Source organism: Scomber scombrus, chromosome 3, assembly GCF_963691925.1.
Source record: "Scomber scombrus chromosome 3, fScoSco1.1, whole genome shotgun sequence".
In the NCBI taxonomy this organism is placed as follows: Eukaryota; Metazoa; Chordata; class Actinopteri; order Scombriformes; family Scombridae; genus Scomber; species Scomber scombrus.
The window spans coordinates 15046176-15067359 of NC_084972.1; the positions used below are offsets into that span (position 1 = coordinate 15046176).

Sequence of the window (21184 nt, forward strand, 5' to 3'; positions counted from 1 at the left end):
AGGACACTTCACTGCACAGCTGCGTAGGAAACAAGCACCAAACACCACTTCACCCAGAGAGCTCGGAGGTGGCAGTTACATAAACAAAGAATTTATATAAAAGATTTAAAAAAAAAAATGCATTCAGTCACCCTGGACGGCAGCGGCTCTCCGAGGAAGCGGGCTCTTTCTCGGGGAATGAGCGAGGATGAGTCTCTGCGCAACATCATAAAGGAGGTGAGAGGACGCAAATCACGGTGTTATGTCCAAGTCTGTTCCCCCGTCGATATGGGTTCCTGCTTCCCCCATAACCCCAAACAGTCGTCGTTCGAGGCGCTTAATTTTAACCCAAGTTTACCTTAATCCTAACCAGCTAACTGTAACCATAAACGCGGGTGTGTTGTAATGATAAACACAATTTTAACAAAAGGGGAATATCATTTGAAGGGGGAACAGACTTCGACATAACACCGGTGGGCTACTGTTTGTTTACAGCTAATGATGCAACTCTTCTAGCTTAGTTTGGGCTTTTTAAACGACATAACTTTAGCTAAAATATAGTAAGTGGGAAGTTAAGCTTGTTATATATTCTGTTAAGTGTGAACAGCGTTTTATGTGAAGAGTCAGTTTTTGTTTTTAATCAGGCCTCTCTGTTAGCTTCAGCTAACTTCCCCGTTGTCAGCTCGCCTCTTGTGTTTCTGCTCTGACTGTGTGACTGATGCTAGGCTTTCCACTCTCTGTGCTTCTTATCAGTCCGACAGCTCATCCAGGCGGCTCACACGAAGCGACAGCCGGGCAGGCACCCTGAAGAAGAGGAGCGACAGCCAGGTATGAGCCAGATAACCCGTCCGTGGTCCTGTTTATCTCCAGCTCAGGGGCGGACTCAGTGATTAGGAGGCTCCAGCAAACTCTTGTCTTGTCTCTAACTGGGATTGTTGGTACTGGCAGGGGTAGAAGAAGGACTCAAAACTTAAAACCTTAAGTAAAACTACTAATGCCACACAATAAAAGTACTGTAAAAGTCCTGCATTCAAACTTTTAAGGGTCATTCCAGCTATTTTATATAATGCTGGATAGTTTAATGAATACCTCATATTTTAATTAGGGATGACTATTGGTGCTTTCCTAAAAAAATATATTTTTAAAAATTTAAAAAAAATCAGTAGCCTAATGTGGAAATAATAACTAAGTGGGTAAAGGGAAATTAATAGAAGAGCTAGAAAAGTTTGGTCAGTTTAAAAAATTACACAATTTGACAGTAATACAGCCTAGGAAAAGACAACGCATACGCAATTCACAATATCATGATATTCAATATCTAAGACGATACCTGGCCTCATATCACCATATCAATACAATATTGATATATTTCCCAGCCCTAGTAATCAGTAACAGTTATCTGTCTACATTTAGTGATTCAGTATTTCCACTGCAGTTGAATACAAAGGTTTTTAAGTGGTTTGGGGGGCTTTTAAGTTATTTCGGGGTACAGAGTTAGAATAGTAACATAATTCAATATTTTTCATATCTAAACATTATAATGCATCTATAGCTGTTTGGTGCCCTTTTTGCCACAGGCACCTAATTGCAAAGTCCGCCCCTGCTCCAGTTGTCTCTCATGACTCAGTATCATGGCAATCAGGTGTGACGATAATAGAGTAGGGTCCACTTTCCCATTGCAAAGTGGTGTCTGACTTAGGGACTTTTGGACCCTACTGTATTATCACTAAATAATCAGTGGTGCAAAGTATTTCCTTTAAGTATTTTCTTGTGTATACTGTTGTACTTTTGAAAGCTATAGATTACGACTTTGCTTTACAAAACATTGCAAACCTTTGTGTCTAGTTTGGACTCCTTGTCACATTTCAAATGCTAAGAGTTGTTAGTTGCCCCAACAAAGAGTTATTCCCCGTCAGGAGGGTTATTTAAATCACTGGTCAAGGTCAACTTATCACAATCAGGATAATCTTTTGTGGCCAAGTATGTTTACACAAACAAGGAATTTGACAGATTTAGTGGCTCTGTGTTCTTACTGTACACAGAATAACAACACAACAGTCTTCAGAAATATACACAATGAATTACAAATGAATCACAAATGAACTTATCCCATATTTCACAGCAAGTATAAAGAGAAGTCCATCACATTAATCATATCTTGTCTTCTCATGTTAATCTTGTGACCCTTTAGAGGGGCTCGGCCCCTGGGTTAGGTACCACTGTACTACATTAGACTAACCTACAATTAAATGCTGCTTACACATCCTTACATCTGTATTAAAAGCCTAATAATGTAATGTATAGCAATATATCAGTAACAGGGAATATTTTCTACAGTACTTTTAGTGCATTTTGCTGATAAGTATTTTCAAGATTTTTAATGCAGACATTACAAATGGAGTATTTGTAGATTATTAATTGGCACATTTAAGTTAAGTATCTGACAACTTTCTCCACCATTGTACTTAAGAGAGGACTCATCTGCCTCAGTAACCAAAGATACAAAAGAAACATTTTTTAGAGGTCTCATTAAGATGTTTGGTCAAAAGATGAAAAGGTGTGTGTGTGTGTGTGTGTGTGTGTGTGTGTGTGTGTGTGTGTGTGTGTGTGTGTGTGTGTGTGTGTGTGTGTGTGTGTGTGTGTGTGTGTGTGTGTGTGTGTGTGTGTGTGTGTGTGTGTCCCGATTTACCACATGAAAAGATAACTAACAGCGAGGTGAGATGTTGGTGCTGCGCAGACAGACTTATCTTGTTATGACTGTTGCACAATCTAAATTTGTGAATCAACTCTGTTGTCATTTTTGAGACCATATTTTGTGGGTATTATGTTGTAGAAGGATTCATCTTATCGTTTGTATGTGTCCTATATTGCCTTTTAGAACATGTTTGTTATCATTCGATAATGTATATTATGAATAATAAATCATTTAACTTACAAGATACTTTTATTTGTTCATCCTTTCAGCAGTCTGACCAGGACCTCTTCATGGGACTCCCAGAAATGGTGACTATTTCTTATTGTTATTGTAATAATGATGAGGATTATTACTATTTAAAGTCTTGTCCAGGTCTAATGATGGATCTCTGCAGTGATAAATATTTCTTTACATTTGGAGGAACTGTCGTTCCAGATGAGGCCTCCTGCTAATGGCTGCCTCTGAGAGCTTGCTAATCACTTGCCCCCCCACTGACTGGCTTGTGCCCACACTGATCTGTAACTGTGTTTGCGGTGTAGCTGGAGCTGCAGGCCAGCTATGACGAAGCAGTGCAGGAGCTGCGTGGGCTGGAGGTTGAGCGAGAGGCTCTGTTGTTCCAGGTGGACGTCCTGCAGGACACACTGGAGGGTGTAGAGGAGCTGCTGGCTGAGGCCCAGAGAGAAGCTGGACAGGCTAGTATGGTACGTGGAAATCCTCCCCAGCGCTGAAACACCACTGAAGCACTTCACCTCAGTTACATAACAGCATTTCATATTCATTTTTATGTGGCCTCATCCTTATGTGAAGTTTGTTTCTGTTCCTAACTGTAACAAAGTTTAAACTAACAAGCTGCCATTCCTCTCCTGATGTCACTGTTTCATTCTGCATTTGTAGGAGTTGGGGCGAGAGAGGGAGGCCAAGAAGAAACTGGAGAGCCTGGTGCGCTCTTTAACGCAAGAGGTGGAGAGATTAAAAGAGGTAACGTGACATGCGAAAGAGGAACATTAAAGAAAACATCACAAAATGCTTCTTAAATGTAAATAACAGTAATATGAATTGCAAAGCACTGAAAGAAACACAACTGTTACCAATAACAATGAATTTTTATTCAAGTGTCAAGTGAGAACGTTACTGTGTGTTACATTAACAGTTTGTCAAGAGCATGATGACGAGGTTTATTTTTTCTTGGACATCTAAAATAGCTGTAATGTCTCTACCCATTTATGCTCTTGTCACAATACTGTACTACCTTTTTTATATACTGTTATCATGTTGGATGTCGATGTTAAACTTAGTCAAAGTTCAAAAACTTAAGGTATGTAAAAATGTTATCTTAAAGTCAAAAGTTCAGTCTGCTCTGAATGTTTCGTTTGCAAAGTTATCTCCACTCCCGCATCAAACTGACGTCAGATTGTTTGCACATGCACACAAACAGCTGTCCATTTTGTAGCCTTTGTTGCTAAGGTTGTTGCTAAGGTTGTTCCTTAGGCTGTTCGTGTTGTGCATTTGCATACTTTGGATGGGATTGTGGCCTGAACATGTACAGATGTTTTTGAGAAGTTTATATTTAAAGTAAAGAACAAGAAAAAAGAACAAAATCCAACAACAATTTGTTACTAAATATTTAAGTGCCATAAAATTCAGCGTTATTTGAATTTCAGAATTAAGTATTTAGTAACAGTGGTAAAGACATCTGTTGCAAACAAATTCTTCTTAAATAGAGATGACAGAGATATGAATTAAGAGGCACTAGAAAAAGTCACGCATGCTGAAATGTCTGTAGAAACAGATTTTAAAATGAAAGATAATGGCAACATATTCGAATCCATTTATAATTTAAGTTAATTTAAAGGCGTTTTTAAAATAATTGAATTTTACTTGATGTGAACATGCACTTAATTTATTAATGGAAAGTTAAATGTCTCTTTGCAGGAAAGGGATACCAAATCATCTGTTTCCGTGAACACTCATGAGAGCGTGGACGAGGAAACGAGACAAGGACACAAAATGAAAAATGATGCCAAGGAAATGATTCAGGCTGCAGCAAGAGCAGAAAAGGACCCCTCCAGCAGCAGAGCGGGGCTATCATCGGAGCACGTTGGACAGGATGAAGGGGCAGAGGATGAGGGGAGCGTCCTGGTGAAGCTGCGAAAGATGGTCAGTAAGCCCCTCAGTCACACACCCTCCCTCGCACTGGACAACCCAGGCTCTGAAGACGGGGTCCTGCGGAGGCCTTACAGTGACAGCAATGAGGATGGACGAGATCCTTCTCCGGACAGCAACGACTCAGACAGCATAAGTGCCTACGAAGACGCATCTGCGGAGACTCCAGAGCAGGACCAGATCTTCCCAGGTGATGCAGATAGTCTGGAGCTGCCTGATGACTCGGTGACTAAAGAGGGAAGTCTGAGTAACAACTCTGGGGAGCTCCAAGACCCCAAAAACCCTGAGCTCTGCGTTGTGTCTTAACTTTATCTGTTTTATCTAATACTGGGCAACGGGTCACAAATAGTTCTGATTATCTGATTATAATTCAGTTCAAACACCTTTTTGATATTTACCTACTGAGGAAACTTTGAGGCCAATATTTACATTCAGAGTTTAAAAACACTGTAGTTTCACAACGAAAAAACTCAGGATCCGGGTGGTTTACTAGCTGCAGTTCCACTCATGATGACTTAATATAATTTGCCAATAAGTAAATAAATTCCTTTTTTAATATGTCTTAACTTTTTTTTTTTTTTCTTACGTGGAGAGACATGTAAAATACTCCATGCTGCTTTGACTGTTTACCTGTTTGGTAATCTTTTAAGAAGGTTAGTTTGTTTTACGGAACAGCTGCCAGGTCACACAACAGAATTTACATGTATACAAAATACAGTGAGCTCCACAAGTATTTGAACAGGGACAATTGCTGTCTCCTACTACACATGAGAAACACAGGAGCTTAGAAAAGTGGACTTTAAATTTCAGACACTTACAGCGTGTTACACCAAGCTGTAATATGTTTGTCTCATATACCTGGAAAAATAAGATCAAATTGAAATTATCTGCATTTAAAGTCCTCAGTTGCCAAGCTCACTCCAAAGGTCATGTTTAACATTGGAGATTGATTTTTGAAACGCTGTTATCAGATGTTAGTAATCAATGGCTGTTGTTACTAAGGTCATAGGATAGGGATTTTTCAGAAAGGGAAAACGCCTCACTGATCTTCACAAGAACAGATATTTTTTTATCTTTCATTTGCTCCTTTTTCCTTTTTTTTAATTTCAAGGCTTTAGAACAATTGATTTGGCTGCATTTGCACTTTTTAAAGTTCTTGTATTGTGGCATAAATTTGTCAGATTACATTAGAAACAACATTCCCTTTACAACCAAACCTGTCAGCGAGAAATAATCCGCTGACCAGCTGCGGGCTGTTTTCTCCCTGCCTGCATGATACTACTGTATGTTTGCACATTTGCAGTGGATCTCGCTGAAATTAGTCTCTTTGGATGTCTTTGATTGCTGTACACACTTTATATTTAATCATAGCGAATTGCAATTTTTTATGTTACTTTTTTACAAAGTTCCAATTTTTTTATGCTTGAGACAAGGATAGACCTGTTCACATCATTTGTTATTGACAGTTTGCATGAGCACCTAAGAATGTATATTGATTTCCATACTGCATATGAATTGACCTGTCATTTTTAGTACTCTTGCACGTGGTACTTTCACACATATCAAATAATTCTTGATCTACATTATTTACTGCAAGAATTTGTGTTTTTAAAGGGATTATCAAAATCATTCTTGTCTGTAGATCATGCATTTTTCTGTTATTCCTTGTTTTGTTTTGTTTTGTTTTAATAGGTGGACCTTCTTACACTGATCTTTAAAAAAAATAATAAAGTCCCAATAACTATTTTGTATGCAAATGTTTGCAGTTGTTGCATTTAGGTGCATCTCATTTTGTGGGTTTATGCCAACATTTTGAATTTTGTTTGTCTCATTTGTGTTTTGTATCTCTTTGCTCAGTCTGATCTCAACATAGCGCTGGTTCATATGCCAATACTTGATTATCTGATGTGCTGTCTGCCTTGATGCACAGAGCATCACAGAATCAAACAGCTCAGATGACTGTTCTATGCGGTTTTTCAACGTGAGTTGATAGATTTCTGCTACTGTCACACACAGGTGCCGTAATGGTGGCATTGTGGTTGGTTCTTGAACAATCGGGTCATTTGTAACCAATACATCTGACATTTTTGATTAAATATCCACAATTAGTGCTTGTTTATGTTATTGTCATCAACAATTCATTTTCTTTTCCTATTCATTTCCTGCGATATTGAGGGATTTGGTTTGTTTTGAGTCAGTTAGGTTATATCACTCCTGAGTTCTAATGTTAAACTGATCAAACATCATGTTTCAAAGGTTTTTCATTTTACAATCTGCAGGGAAATTAACTTCCCTGACACCGGAACAGTTTGGCATTTTGAGCATACCGGAGTGACTTTTTGATAGTTTATCATGTAATCAAATCGTTTTCACATGACAATGCAAAAAATGTGTCCTTGCTGTAATGTCTTGAATGGGTCTAAATATTTTTGACTTGTCTTAAACTTTGAATGAAATGTTCAGACAGTGACAGTAAATGACGTAAATTTATACTTGTGACTGAAAATACATTCCAGAGATATCACAATAAATGGACTAAATAAAGCTGATGTTGATTGGTCATTTGTTTTGACTTCTCTTTAAAATGTTCAGGAACTGAATATGAAAGATTATAGCAGTTTTAATCACTGCAGGAATGTTACTTAGAAAAAGAAAAAGAAATTCAATCTATTTTCTTTATAGATGGTGGTGAAAAGAAAGGTGTCTTTGAAAATGTTAAGTTTAATTGACATCTGGCTGTTGTTTCCTGAAATTATTGGGATTAAATGAGCATTTTCCAAATGTTATAGGAAGAGATTTGGATAGTTTTGGTGCTAAGAATCAGAACAAGAGAAACTTAAATGTAACTGAATGGGATGAATATAAATTACACAGAAAATAGCACTGCTAAGAGTCATGGAAACTTTTAAATAAAGGCAACCTTCCCCCTCTGCTCAAATGAACCATTGTAATCAGTTCACATAAGAAAACCCATTGACAATGGCACCAGATGTCCTCAGACATGGGAATTAGCGTTTAAGCTGATTGTTTTAATTTTATTCACCCCTATTTGTTGCCTGACATGTTATGTTATTTGTCCACCAGATGGCAGAGTTGATCTTTATGTAAAGAGGAAATTCGAGCTCCCATGGGTTTGTGTTTGTGAGTAAGCTTAAAGTTACAGTGCTGGGTTTTGTAAAGCAAATGGAGAACAGAACACATATCAAATACAGGTAACATCCAGAGCATTTTTCATGCTCTGGATGTTAACTCTATTGGGTATGTGTTGTGTCTAAATAGTTCAAATGTTTGAGCTATTGTCTTATTGGGCTTAAATCTCATGAAGTCCTTTGTGTTCACTTCCATCAGGACTGAAATGAAACCACATCACATAAACACACAGCAGAATAAGCAAAGTTTATATTGTTTCATTCTATAAACTTAAGTGATATTGTCACTAGAGCTCACAATTAAACAGTGTATATTGTACAACATCAGCAAAGGTTAAAACATAAAGTATTCAAGAATTGTATTACAGTGATATTGTGTGTAAACAGATGAATCACAGTAAAATCAGGGTATGAAAAGACACATTATTAGAATTTACTCATATTTAAATTAATATTATTTTATTTATATTTAAAATTCTTATCTTCAAACAAGTTAACTACAGTAGGATATTGCACTCAGGAGGAAAATCAGTAGTTGAAGGGGAAGGGGAGCTGACACTAAGAGAAACCGGCTGTTGGCTTGAAAAAAAGCAATAGCTTATTTTCAAATACAGACTCTGAAAGAAAAATCAAAACAGCCCTTTCTCTTTTTTCAGTTTCAGCTGCTTCCACTGCGGCAGGCTCGCAAAGTCGTCTTTGGTGATCCCAAATATGTTGTTGAAATCATAGTCAGAGAGGTGTTTCTAAAAAAGCAGTTCACAAACTAGTGAGTGAAAACAAATGACCAACAATATAGTTTCTTTGTTGAGGTTGTTAGGTAAAAATATGCACTGCAGTCATAATACTGGTGCTATAAAGAAGCAAAGCATCATGGTTACACCTTACACGAGGGTACACAAAATTGTGAGTTGTTACCAATGAATGAAAAGGGAACAAACCAGGAACTAACTGCAAATCAAAGACTATATGGTAGATAACTATTGGCTCCTGACTTAAAGACTTGAGAGAACATGTTTAAAAATCACTTTCTGTTAATGGAGGAGTATGTTTATGTATGCTCTATACATGCACACACGCACACACACACACACACACACACACACACACACACACACACACACACACACACACACACACACACACACACACACACACACACACACACACACACACACACACACACACACACACACACACACACACACACACTGTACCTCTTTCTGGGTCGGGTCAACATCCTCAGGCAGCTCATTAGCAAGTTTGTTGACCAAAGCTTCTGGTGGAAAAGACTGAAGGCTTTCAACACTGTTCTGCTCCTGCTAGAAAGTCACAATACAGGAATAAAGATGCTTAGTCTGTATATCACAATTAATCTCCCACTTGCTGTTGTGGCATAGCTCAATTTTTTAAATTTTGGTTTACAGTATGTACCAGGGTACAAGTTTTTGTCCCTTTTTTACACCTGTCACAGAATATTTAGTAAAAAATCCCATACATATTTAATGTTGGCTAGCCAGTAATATGTGTGAAATTGTACATGTGTTAAAGTTTGGAATACCACAAAGGACTGGAGGCTTACAACATATCTGCACCTCAAGTGCAACAATTCCTAAATACCTTTGTATACAGCAGTAAAATGACCTCTTGAACATAAAGATGAAGAAGAACATGTTTTATTTTGAACAAGAATGGAACCATTTTGATAACTAATAAATGTTAAGAAATGAATTAAGCTGTACTTACATGTATAACAGTAACTGGCACTGTTACATCTCCCAACTCCTTCTTCAATTCCTCATAGCTTTTTCCTCCCTAAAAGAAAGAAGTCAACAAATGCGTTTTCTCTCATTAATATACATACTGATGCTGTATTTCACTTCAAAAACCAAAACACTCACACTCCATTTGGAGGGATCCCAGGCTGTGAACCACCCAGTGAAGGTGGGCGGCTCGAATCCTTGCTTGATCAAGATGATAGGGGTGTCCTGATCTCTGTCACCCGGGTGTGTGCGCAGGTACTCTTGGCTTGTGACCACTGCTTCTTTGCGCTCCACCTCATTGGCCTCTTTACCAATCCAGAGAAACACCTGAGACCAACAATAAGAGATGGCAGGATTAGGAGAAGAAATGTTTACCATTTACTAATAAAGAGTTCAGTTTCCAAAGACAGAGTAAAAAATTCAAACCTACAATAATTGATTATTTTGAGCCGCTTGGAGTTTTACAAACTGTAAAACTGCAAAGATTTGTTTCACCTTTAAGGTTTATATGGCAAACAGACATGGAGCCACATTAGCATTCATTTGGAGTCATGTGTTTGGCTTCCTGACAAATGTGAATAATCTTTTTAGACACATTTGGCTTTTTAGCTGCAAAATGCTTCACTTTACTTTATTTGTCCGGCGTTTGTTGCTCAGCAGGTAGTGTACAGTTGATTCATTTTTTTATGCTATAAGAGTGGTGAGAGTGAATTTAAATAATGAAGCTGTGTGCCACAAAACCAAAACAATGAGCTGAAAGATGCCAAAAAAACACTTACCTATAGGAGAGGAAATTGCACAGTCTGGGGCTAACATAACAATTCTGGTTATGTTTGGCCATTATAAAAAAACAAAAACATATTCCTTGTCAGTTCATACCTGATCCCATGTGTCCAGCAGCATAACATCATCCTCACTGAGGTCGTCCTGTGTGAACTGAGTCACCTCACTCACAATGAAACGGCCTGTCTTATTGGAGCATTCAAACAGGCGTGGTTGATGGTCTAAAACCGTCTGCTTTAATCTGTGGACAACACAAACACACGACTTCTAAAATAGTGGCAAACAAGTTTCCTCTACAAGTGATATATGATTGCTGTAACAATCCTGAAGCTCATTTGCCAATACTGTTCATAATAGTTGTATCATCATTACCTCTTGCAACTTGCATAAGGACCTTTCCCCCCAAGCAACTCCCAGAATTCAGTAGGCTCCTGACCCTCTGCCACAAGCTCGTCAGAGCCGTTGTGTGACTTCTGGCCAATCACAGAACTGACCAACTTTGCCATGGCTCTTTCATCTCCACTTGATCCCTGGTAACAAAAAGCAATTATCACATTTTATATGTGATCATTAGTATCTGTGACACTGTAGGGATTTGAGAAAGGAAATTCATTGCACAGCCTACAAGGTGTTGGCTGGACCAAGCCTGTCTTTTATGATATACAGTAGTACACTATATGGCCAAAAGTATGTGGACACCCAAACCAAATGTTTGATGACCATCCAAAACCAGCTTATTTTGGGTGATAAGGATAGACTCAAATTCTGTGTTCCTCTTCCACCCAAAGGTGTTGAATGGGGTTGAGGTCAGGGCTCTGTGCATGCCAGTTCCCCATTAACAAGCAAAAACCTTTTCTATATGGACCTTACTTTGTGCATGGGAGCGCTGTCATACTGAAACAGAAAAGGGTCTTAACATTTACATTTAGTCATTTGGGAGAGGCTTAAAAGTGAGGCAAGACAATCAAGTGTTAGAGGACAGTGACTCTGAAAGAGCCATGATACAAATTTGTCAAATAGCTGACCAAGTAGAAGTGCAATGAAAAAAATAAAGTAAGAAACAACTGGAAGTACAAGTGCATACAAATTACTATAAGAAACAAGAAAGAACTGCAACAATCAAAAAGGTGTTGAGGTGTTTCATGAGTACACCAAGGGAGTCAGCAGACTGTATAGAGCTGGGTGACTAATTCCACCATTGCGGACCCACAAATGAGAAGAGACTGGATTTTAATTTTGTACCAGGCAGTGATGATATTACCAGTCGTTTCATTTGTAAACCGAAGCAATTGAGATGGGACTTACAGCCAGCTGAATGACTCAGTGTAGGAGGTTGCCATTCCATTTGTCATCTTGACGGCAAACATCAATCGACAAACAGAGGTGTGACATGAGCTTGTTTAAGCCGGTTGAATATGTGATGGGCCGCTGCATCCTGAATCCTCTGTGGAGATGTAACAGCGCATGCTGGTAATCCAACCAGGAGTAAATTGCAATAGATGACCAGTCGTGAGCTGAACAGCACTTGGACTAGGTGTGGTGCTACACGTTCAGGCAGTTACGGCTGAACCTCCCTGATGTTATACAAAGTGAATCTTCATGACTGCTACGATCTGTTCGGTGAAGGTCAAATAGTCATTTAGGATAAAGTTGGAAGAGATGGTAGAGATGGTGGCTTGAGCGACAGTGTTGTCTGGGCAAATCCAGGTTTCTGTGAGGGCCATGACGTGGAGTGAAACCTGGGTGGCTAAAGCAGGGAAGAAAACTGCCTTGTTGACTGCAGTCTGAGAAAGACTCATCAGGTGTGCTGACTCTTTGCAGACTGCAGTGGACTTGAGTGGTGGGTTTCCTCCTGCTAGAGGAAATGGACACCGCCTGAACTGTATAGTCAGTATAAAGGGAAACACATAATGATAAGATAAAGAGTATGAATGGTAGTATTTACTTAACTGGAGTAAGTAGTTGAGTTCCTTCTTGGTTTTGCTTACTTGATCTTCATGCGATAAAGACTGATGTGGTAGCATGTGTACTTACTTATTAACTGAATTAGTAATTGTTAGAAATCCAATCCACAGAAACCTCAGCCTAGACCAAGCGGCAACTACCATGGCTTAAGGCTGAAGCCAATGCGCAAGTACCGTAAAGCACAACGCCACTGACTGCTGCTAGATGCGCCTCAAAAAATCTTTGACTCAAACTGACAATCATTCAAAAGTGTCAACCTTTCTTTACAAATGCTAAGTTTATCATTTTTTTAACAAGTCATTGTTATCTCAATTGCAAAATTATGGCCATGTAGCAAGTGTGCCAGTCGTCATTTTTGAAATTATTACTCTGTTAATAAGATTTGAAGACTTATAGTCTTACATGTCTGCCATGTGGGTGGTGATTGACAGTTGTGATTGAAACAACACAGTAAGCAGTTACATCCTAGCCTTTAACACACAGCACAATTGTTTTTTAACCAGCAACAAGACAAGCAGTAAAAAGAACTTAAAGTGCTTACGCTTAGTCTAGACTGGTCTTCCCCAAACTGTTGCCACAAAGTAGGGAGCACACTATTGTTTAAAATGTAATTATATGCTGTAGCAGTGAAAGTTAATTTAGTTTAAGGTGCCTAAACCAGGAAAAACAATACTGGAACAAAAGTACACAAAGCTATTAGGATGTGAGTGTCTATATACTTTTGGCCACCTAGTGTATTTCTGTTTTGTAACCCTTTTGTTACCACAGATACACAGATGCTAACATACATACAAAATACACAAAGAATCATAAAACCTTTCCACCTTTCCTACCTTTCCACACCAAAGATAAACTCCAGATTGGCTCTTAAGTAAAAACACATCATTGGAGTTGAGAGAGGTGGCCAAGGCTGGAACCTCAATGGCTTTTGTATTGGATGAGTCAGAACCATGGACCTGGAACAACCTTATTGGTGGTTCTGGGTCAGAGGACCCTTTTCTAGATGTTCCTCCCTAACACAAAAGAAGGGAAATATTCCATACTGTTACAAAATACTGAATGCACATGCATGATATAAAACTTAACCTCAAGAAAATATAAATAAGCAGAATGTTTCTAATGAAATGATTATAACATGTTAACAATCATACCTCAAAGATGACCATTTTACCTTTGAAAATGGCCATAAAGTGTCTTGGTTCTTTGCTCATGGTAATTCTCACTTGAACTGGCTCGTCACCATATTTCTGATCCAATTGTACCGCCTGAAACGCTGAAGCTGCCAATTCATCTTGTGTTGCATGGCGCCCCTAAAATAATAGTATGGTAAAATTGCATTTTATCATATAATGGAGTAAAATATCCAAAGCAGACACAAAGCAGAGATCTTTGTAAGCCAAATAAACATAGTATTTTAGTGGACAAATCCAAATTACTATTATTATGTAGTGCACTGGGTGTTACATCCTCACCTGCCATATATAGAGCAGGTAACTTTTCCTGTTGTTGACCAAGTAGGTATAGAGGATCAGGTAGCAGTCTCCTCCATAGAAGTAACCATACCATTGAGGGTCCACAGGGACAAGCTCCAAATTTTCAATTCTCCACACCTGGGTACATCATAGTCATGTATTCATGTGTAATTTGAGATATATTAGTTCCTGATAATACACATGTTATCACACTGTTGTTTCGGACACTTGAATAGAACAGAGCCATTGTTAATGTTATTAATAACATCTTTGCTTTTCCTACAAAAAGTCAAAATGTCTTCAGTGAAAAAGGTCTATTGAACAATGTATATTTCCAAACTAAATTGTAATTAATTACTACAAAGCAAAATTCAGATTACATTGTCAAAGATACCTCAACTTGACCTGTGCCATTGTCCACCATTCGCTCCTGTGCAGCAACCTCTGGCATCACGTGCATCAAAGTGGCATCAAATTTCTCCTGTGTGATATGAGCTAAAGCAGAATATGATAATAAAACGGGTATCATAAATCAATAAGCAATTAAGTTTATATTAGAAGACAAATCTATTAGAAGATAGGTAATTTTTCTCTGCTATGTGATGTGTTTATGCACATCACCATACAAAGACACGTACCCACTTTCCCCTTTGTATGCACTTTACCCAGACCTTGAGTCTGGCCCTTTACAGTCCATCTCTGGAACAGCTGCTTGAAGAGAGCTGACTCTGCCCCATCATTCACCGTCTCCACATTTGTAGTGATGGGATACTTTTTTGCTTTGATGAACTCCTATAACAGCCAGTCAGATACATCATAGGAAATAAACATACTGTGCAAAACCAATAAAATGCATTGTATATGCAAAGGTCTGATGTAGTGTCACTCACCAAAGCTCTGGACATGGCAGCCTGTCTCTCAGCTTTGTTTGCTTTCTTCCCTTTCCATACAAAGATCTTCGTCCCTCCCTGGTCCAGGAAGTAGCAATCCTAATTAGATGAATACATTAGAAAAACAATTAGTTTCCTTCATTTAAAACTTCGAGGTGTACAGGAATATTGGGATATAAGCATCCTGTAAGCATATATAATTGAGTCATTTAGTGTCGGTCTAACTTGATCCAGGACAACAACTCACATCATGGTTCAGGAGATCCTGAACCAGTGGTCTGGTAGCAACTTCTGTGACCTTCATCTGACCACCCGCATCTGACACACTGAAATGAGTGCAAAAACACATTTGTAGAAACAAACACTGCTTTAATTGAACATGGATGAATCTTCACCCACTGATAACAAGAACGATTTGACAACTTAGATTCAGGAGCAGCTCACTGGTAAAGTGTGAGTTTTCCCTTCTGTTCCTGGTCAGCAGTTTCATCAGGAGATCCATCCATCAGATTGAAGGTTCTTTGTCCAAGAACACCAATGAGGATCTCCATGTTCTGAGGAGAGTTTTTCTCTGCTTCACCCTCAATCACTTTAATTTCTGCTCGACCTCCTCGCTCTCTGTCTCGGATGTCTTTAGCCAGCAACATACCCTGACAATCGGATGTGTAATAGAACAACAGCATAATTCAGAAATCTCAGACTCCACTTGAAAACTTCTTCTGTGCACATTTAATTTATTATCAAATACCTGTTCAGGGTACTCTAATGCACAAGCTGACTTTAGCAATTGCACCACTGCAGTGCCATATGTCAGAACAAAACTGCATATACTGGTGCAGCACCAGTATATGCAGTTCTAAGAACTGCAATTAACAGAGATTGGATAGTGCAATTGTTATACAAATTGAGCAAATTCTAGTGTTTTCTATTTTTAATTTTAAACTTTATACGTTGGTTTATTTGAAATCTCATTATAATAACAAGGATGTGCTGATGGGATGAATATGTAAGCTAAATAATGACTAAACATGGCCACAGTAATACATTTGTGGTTGTCAAAATTATGAAAATGCTCACAAGGGCCCCTAAAAGAAACCGAAAAGTGTCCATGCTCATTGCATTGCTCTGCTCACACAGTATTTAACTGTGTGATGGAAAAACAAATCATTCAGAGCCTCCAGCCTTTTGCATGAAGGAGGAAATCAGTTTCGGCCGTGCAGTCCAACAACTTCCTATAAAAGTTTATTGATGATATTTAGACCTGCTGATGAGGGCTGCCACAAAAAGGATCAGACTCAGACTTATTTCAGGGTCTATTTAAAGTGCAAATACTGAAACAATACTGTTATTTAAAAAGCATTGGACTGTATATCTTTTTGTTTAGACAGAAATGCAGATAGAGGACTAGACATGTAAACAGGCATAACATGGTCTAAACATTAAATACACCTTAGACCTAAATGTGCACTCACTCAGGGTCCTCTCACATCACTTTTAAATTCACATGATTGTTAAAAATCTGTAATATTTGAAAAGTCAATTACTAAACAATATAAAGTTATTCTCATGTTATTATTCTGCACTGGAAAATATAATGATTTTACCGGTAAGCAGTTTTCTTTTCAACATACTTACAACATATAGCCCACTATATTATAGAAAAAGTAGTTGTGAATGAGTTATACCCTCACAGATGAGCTATGTTATGAAGAGGAGCAAGTCATGGTTATGTTTCTTCCAGTTTTCTCCTCAAGTATGTTTTCCATATGAATTCCACATAGTCAAACAAATCTTACTTTCAGCCTTTCCTGTTTGTTACTTTTCGGTCCGTTCCACTGAATGATGGACTTGCCAATATCCAACAAAAACACATCTCCAAGGTTGAAGCTCTTCCAGCTCATCTCTACCTGCAACAAGTTAAAACATAAAGCACTCTTTTCATGTGACTTCCTCTATTCCATAATGTTACATAACCACTGGGAAGCATGACTGACCTCCTTGGCAATCACTCTTTTCTTCCCCTTGACATGAAGCAGTCTCCTCACGTCATAAGTGTTGGTTTCAACATGCCTCATGCCTGATGCAACGCCACCTTTCTTGTAGCTAAACAACACAGGAGGATGATGATGAGGGTCTTTTACTATCTATGAATTGATAAGTACTGTATCGAAATTTTCACTCACATTACCCCCTGCTTGAAATAGCCCCTGAAGGCATCTGACTCGTGGCCCTGAACCTCGCGGTGCTGGACCGGAGTGGAGCCCAAGAATTCATCGAGTTGTACTGTGTAAACAGCAGCTGCACCCTGTTCATCCTGAGAGGACTGTGAGCCGATCCAGTAGTGGATATCATAACACACAGAACTCTGCACCTTCAGGGTCTGACCAGATACAGGAGTGGGGGAACAGTGGATATAAGAATATCATACTATCTGATATACTGAAAGAATAAAAGCAAAAGAGTTTGAGTTTAAAAGAATAGGACTTAAATATAAAAATGAGCAGCACTGGCATGCAAAACCACAGTGATTCATTAGTGACCTCCACAGACTTACAGAGAGAAGGATGTAGCAGTCACCCTCGTAGAAGTTTCCATAAGATTTCTCAGGGACTTGCACCAGCTCCAGTTTCTATTGCAGAGAGAGAAGAAAGTGTCCATTTTACTTTAATGTCCATCAACATTTCAGAGTTTCTAACCAGTATTCTTCAATCTCAGCTTTTTTACATAATTGCAGCTCAACAAGTGTTGAACTGATTACGTTTGTGGAAGGATAGAAGTTTTTTAAAACAGTGAAATCAAACTGTTGTTTTGCCATTCACATTCACTACTGCAGCATCAAAATCAAATTACCTCGATCCTCCAGATGATAATCCCCGGGTTTTGAGTTACTGCTCTAAATGCGTACTCCATGTTGCTCGGATACACTTTCAGTGGGACTTTTGTTGCTTGGTTTTCTTCTCTTGGAAAAAAGACAATTTTTTGCGCACTTAATACAAATCCATGTGGTAAAAAAAATACACAACAGCACAAATGTAGAAATTATTTTTTAAAGGTTTTCATCCTTAGCCTCGTTTCTCTTGCTAAAATGAGACATTATGAATAACAGAACAGAACATACCTGGTATTCTTGGTTACAGAGGTTCCTGTAAGCTTATATGATCTTCCAACAGCTGATTTTCGATCTGATAAAAAAAAAGGCCCTCGATCCTCTTCCGTTCAGTACTCCTAAAAGATTTGCCTGTGTTTGCATGTTTCAGGACCATTCAGTGTTCTGCCCAATCACTGAGGAAGACACAAAATCCTGTAGGCAAATGTTCTGAAAAAAAGGATTGACTCATATTCAAATTATTACATACACACATTAACACTGACCATCTCCATCGCATCCATTCATTTTCCTGCCTTCTTGTCCCTTTACCTCCACATTTGCACCATACATGGTTATACACACAGCAATGATTACATAAATAAACAGAAGTGTTTATGACCTTTCACTGGAATACTGTAACATGATCATTACTGTATGAACTAATAAAGATTACGATTATTGTTTAAAATTGGATTATAGATACAGTTATAATAGTAGTCATGTCTTAATAGTAGCAGCACTAGCAGCAATTTTAGTATTATTATATCCAAAGTGAATGCAATAAAATAATTATTCCATTTTCAAACAGACAAATCCAGTAGGCCTATACATTAAGCCTAACTGTGTCCGTCCATACTTTGTCACTGTTTGCCCCCTTACTACAGTAACAGCTCTGTGTGCTGCAGACGGGCTCTGAGGTTGGTTGGAGAGGCGGAGACAGGCCCATCCAGGACGAGCCCCCTCCTAAGTGGGTCCACAGATATCTAAGAATCAATATAAAATTACATAAACTTATTCAAATGGATGTAATTGAAAAAAACAAACAAAAGCAGCTCTGGTTTAGCTCATTCCTGGAGTTCACTATATACACAGTCATTCCTCCAACATAAATGTAATATACAAACACACAATCATTTACCATTGAGTCCCTACAAACATGTTCATAAACTACACAGGAACTTAATACATACTCACACATACTGGTTTGTGACATACTAATGAATGAATAGGTCATTTAATAATGTGGCAATGTCGGTCAGTCAAAAATGTTCTATTTTTGTTAATGACTATATACATACAAGACGAGTGACATTACCATCAACCTCAGCTGTACTTTATGTTCAGTGCTAATTAGCTAATATTAGGGTAACACACTAAACTAAATTGATCACAGTAAACATAGCTCGTTAAACTTCACCATCAACGTTTCACTGACTCTTGTTCTTTCTCAAAATGGGCTTGACAGGTCAGTTGTGAATATTAAAATAATGGAGTTTAATGTGCTTCAATGAGCTGCTGTTGACTTTTACTTCTAAGCCTATCTGTCCTGGATGTTTCAACTATTTCTATGCTACTGCCATGTCTAATTTAGATTTGTGTTTCATTTTTGCAAAAACGCTTTCATCCTCAGTTTCCTGGTTTAAATTTTAAAAAATACATAAAACTTAAATATTCAAATCAACCATCCTTATACAAACAAACCTTAACTAATGATGGCGTGAGGTGGGATGAAGAACAGCCATAAACATGTTCCAGGATTTAGAATTACCATAGTGTAAATAACCAAGAGTACAATAGCCCTTTAGATGCGTAGCGTAGCATCAGTGCATGAAGAGGAGATAGCCTGGGAGCCCACTGGCAGAATTACAAATGAGCTTCTACTCTATACAATAGACTACTGTTGGCAAGAGGAAATGACTTTCACACTGGCAAACAAGCCACTTCATGAACAGTGCAGTGTCATTAATGATCCTCAAATCTTATAAGTCGCCAGCAGAAATGAAGGCATACAGGCTACAGCACGTCTTTCTGGGCTTTGTGAGGCTGGGCTTTTATGTTCTCAGGTTGGTAAAGTGATTTGTATCAGTAATTTGATACACAGAGAAGCTTAATGATGAATGTTTCTTGTCATGGAGAAGTCTCTTTACTTGAACAATTGCTGGTCAAATCTTGTCATTTTTGTGATCTTTGGTTTTATCAGTAATTCTTCCACACATCAGACATCGGAACAAAACACACAAAATACAGATGCTCCTCCCTGCTTTGAGGTTCCTGGTTTGATGTGATCAGTGAATGATATTACAAGGATAAACTCCACCATGTCATGATAGGGTCAATGGACTGTGCGTGGGCAGACACACTGCAGAGACACTGAAAATATGAAAAACAAAAGCAATTGTAGTTTGTGCATAGTGAAAATAATACTGTTTTTATTTGCAAATTCCATTTAGGGTTTTAGAAGCACACAGTGAAACTTTTTTACATTTACATAAAAACATGTGAGACAGAGCATGAATGAACACAATGACTTCAGTATTTAAGCAGCTGTAAACCCTCTGAGTCTCATAGATTGTAAAAACTGCTTACTTCCACAACATTTCTACTGGACATTACATCATGCTGTCTTAAGCCAAAATGGAATGAAAGACACACGTGTCCACCTTAAAAGGACAGGACGATCGTATCAATTATAGCATGAACACAGTCTGTCCCAGAATGGGTTTAAATATACACATACACAGTAATCAGTCTGTGCTGAGTTTTAGAGCCAACTGGAAAAACACAGTAATCCAAACCTTGTTGAAAAAGAGATGTGCAGTGATGTAATTTACTCTTCTTGGCTTTCTGATTTTTTAAAGAGCAAGGTGGTTTTAATTACAGGGGAGCCCAGAGACAGTTTTAACGCTATTTCCTATTGCCCCAGTAATTCATCATTCATCCAACCAACAACTGTTTTGGTTTTGTTGATGTCTGAGAGACATCTGTCCCAGTATTACAGCTGTCACAGTGCAGAGCAGCAGCTGGAAAACATGGCAGACACATCTATAACACGAAAAAAAATATTTAACATATGAATCCAGCATGAATATTTCCTTTTTCCACAACGTTGTTATATTTTAGGTTACATGGCTACTTAAAGTGCTTAACAAATGAAAGTAGAGAAGAGTAGACAATTTAAACAACAGTTACATCTTATAATACATTTTCAGTTTTTCTCAGTTGCTTTGGCACATTTCTCGAAACAAGTTTTCATCACTGAAGATGCATTAACCAAAACAGCTCATAAATTCAGCAAAACACTATAGTTAACATGCAAAAGGCCTTTACTCATCCAAAACCTTTCATTCATCTTCCAAAATTAGGTTATTGTGTCAATGAATAAGTCATTTCCACCTAAATGATACGTTTCTTTGACACTGTGTAAAACCAAAGTGGTCAAAATGTTTAGATGTTTAGTTT

The 21184-nt window shown here is 38.2% G+C and overlaps 2 protein-coding genes across 5 annotated transcripts; one reads left to right on the forward strand and one right to left on the reverse strand.

Annotated features, from left to right (window-relative positions):
- Positions 1–7397, forward strand: si:ch1073-456m8.1 (leucine-rich repeat flightless-interacting protein 1). 2 transcript variants are annotated; one of them, XM_062415090.1, is made up of 6 exons: positions 1–216; positions 733–807; positions 2944–2982; positions 3214–3375; positions 3569–3652; positions 4607–7397. In XM_062415090.1, the coding sequence occupies exons 1-6, from the start codon at positions 118–120 to the stop codon at positions 5141–5143; spliced, it is 996 nt and encodes a 331-aa protein (XP_062271074.1). In that variant the 5' UTR covers positions 1–117; the 3' UTR covers positions 5144–7397. The 2 variants fall into 2 exon arrangements, with proteins under 2 accessions (XP_062271074.1, XP_062271081.1); XM_062415097.1 differs by having other exon boundaries at positions 2947–2982.
- Positions 7398–8615: 1218 nt separating this feature from the next.
- avil (advillin) lies at positions 8616–17766 on the reverse strand. 3 transcript variants are annotated; one of them, XM_062444581.1, is made up of 19 exons: positions 17707–17766; positions 17411–17485; positions 17040–17236; positions 16851–16959; positions 16653–16763; positions 15301–15506; positions 15104–15182; positions 14857–14955; positions 14605–14758; positions 14361–14461; positions 13967–14104; positions 13646–13804; positions 13328–13507; positions 10902–11059; positions 10626–10770; positions 9885–10073; positions 9730–9798; positions 9201–9302; positions 8616–8729 (listed from the first exon to the last, which is right to left on the reverse strand). In XM_062444581.1, the coding sequence occupies exons 1-19, from the start codon at positions 17764–17766 to the stop codon at positions 8616–8618; spliced, it is 2445 nt and encodes an 814-aa protein (XP_062300565.1). The 3 variants fall into 3 exon arrangements, with proteins under 3 accessions (XP_062300565.1, XP_062300557.1, XP_062300548.1); XM_062444573.1 differs by having other exon boundaries at positions 9201–9305; XM_062444564.1 differs by having other exon boundaries at positions 9201–9305; positions 9721–9798.
- Between the last annotated feature and the right edge of the window lie 3418 nt (positions 17767–21184).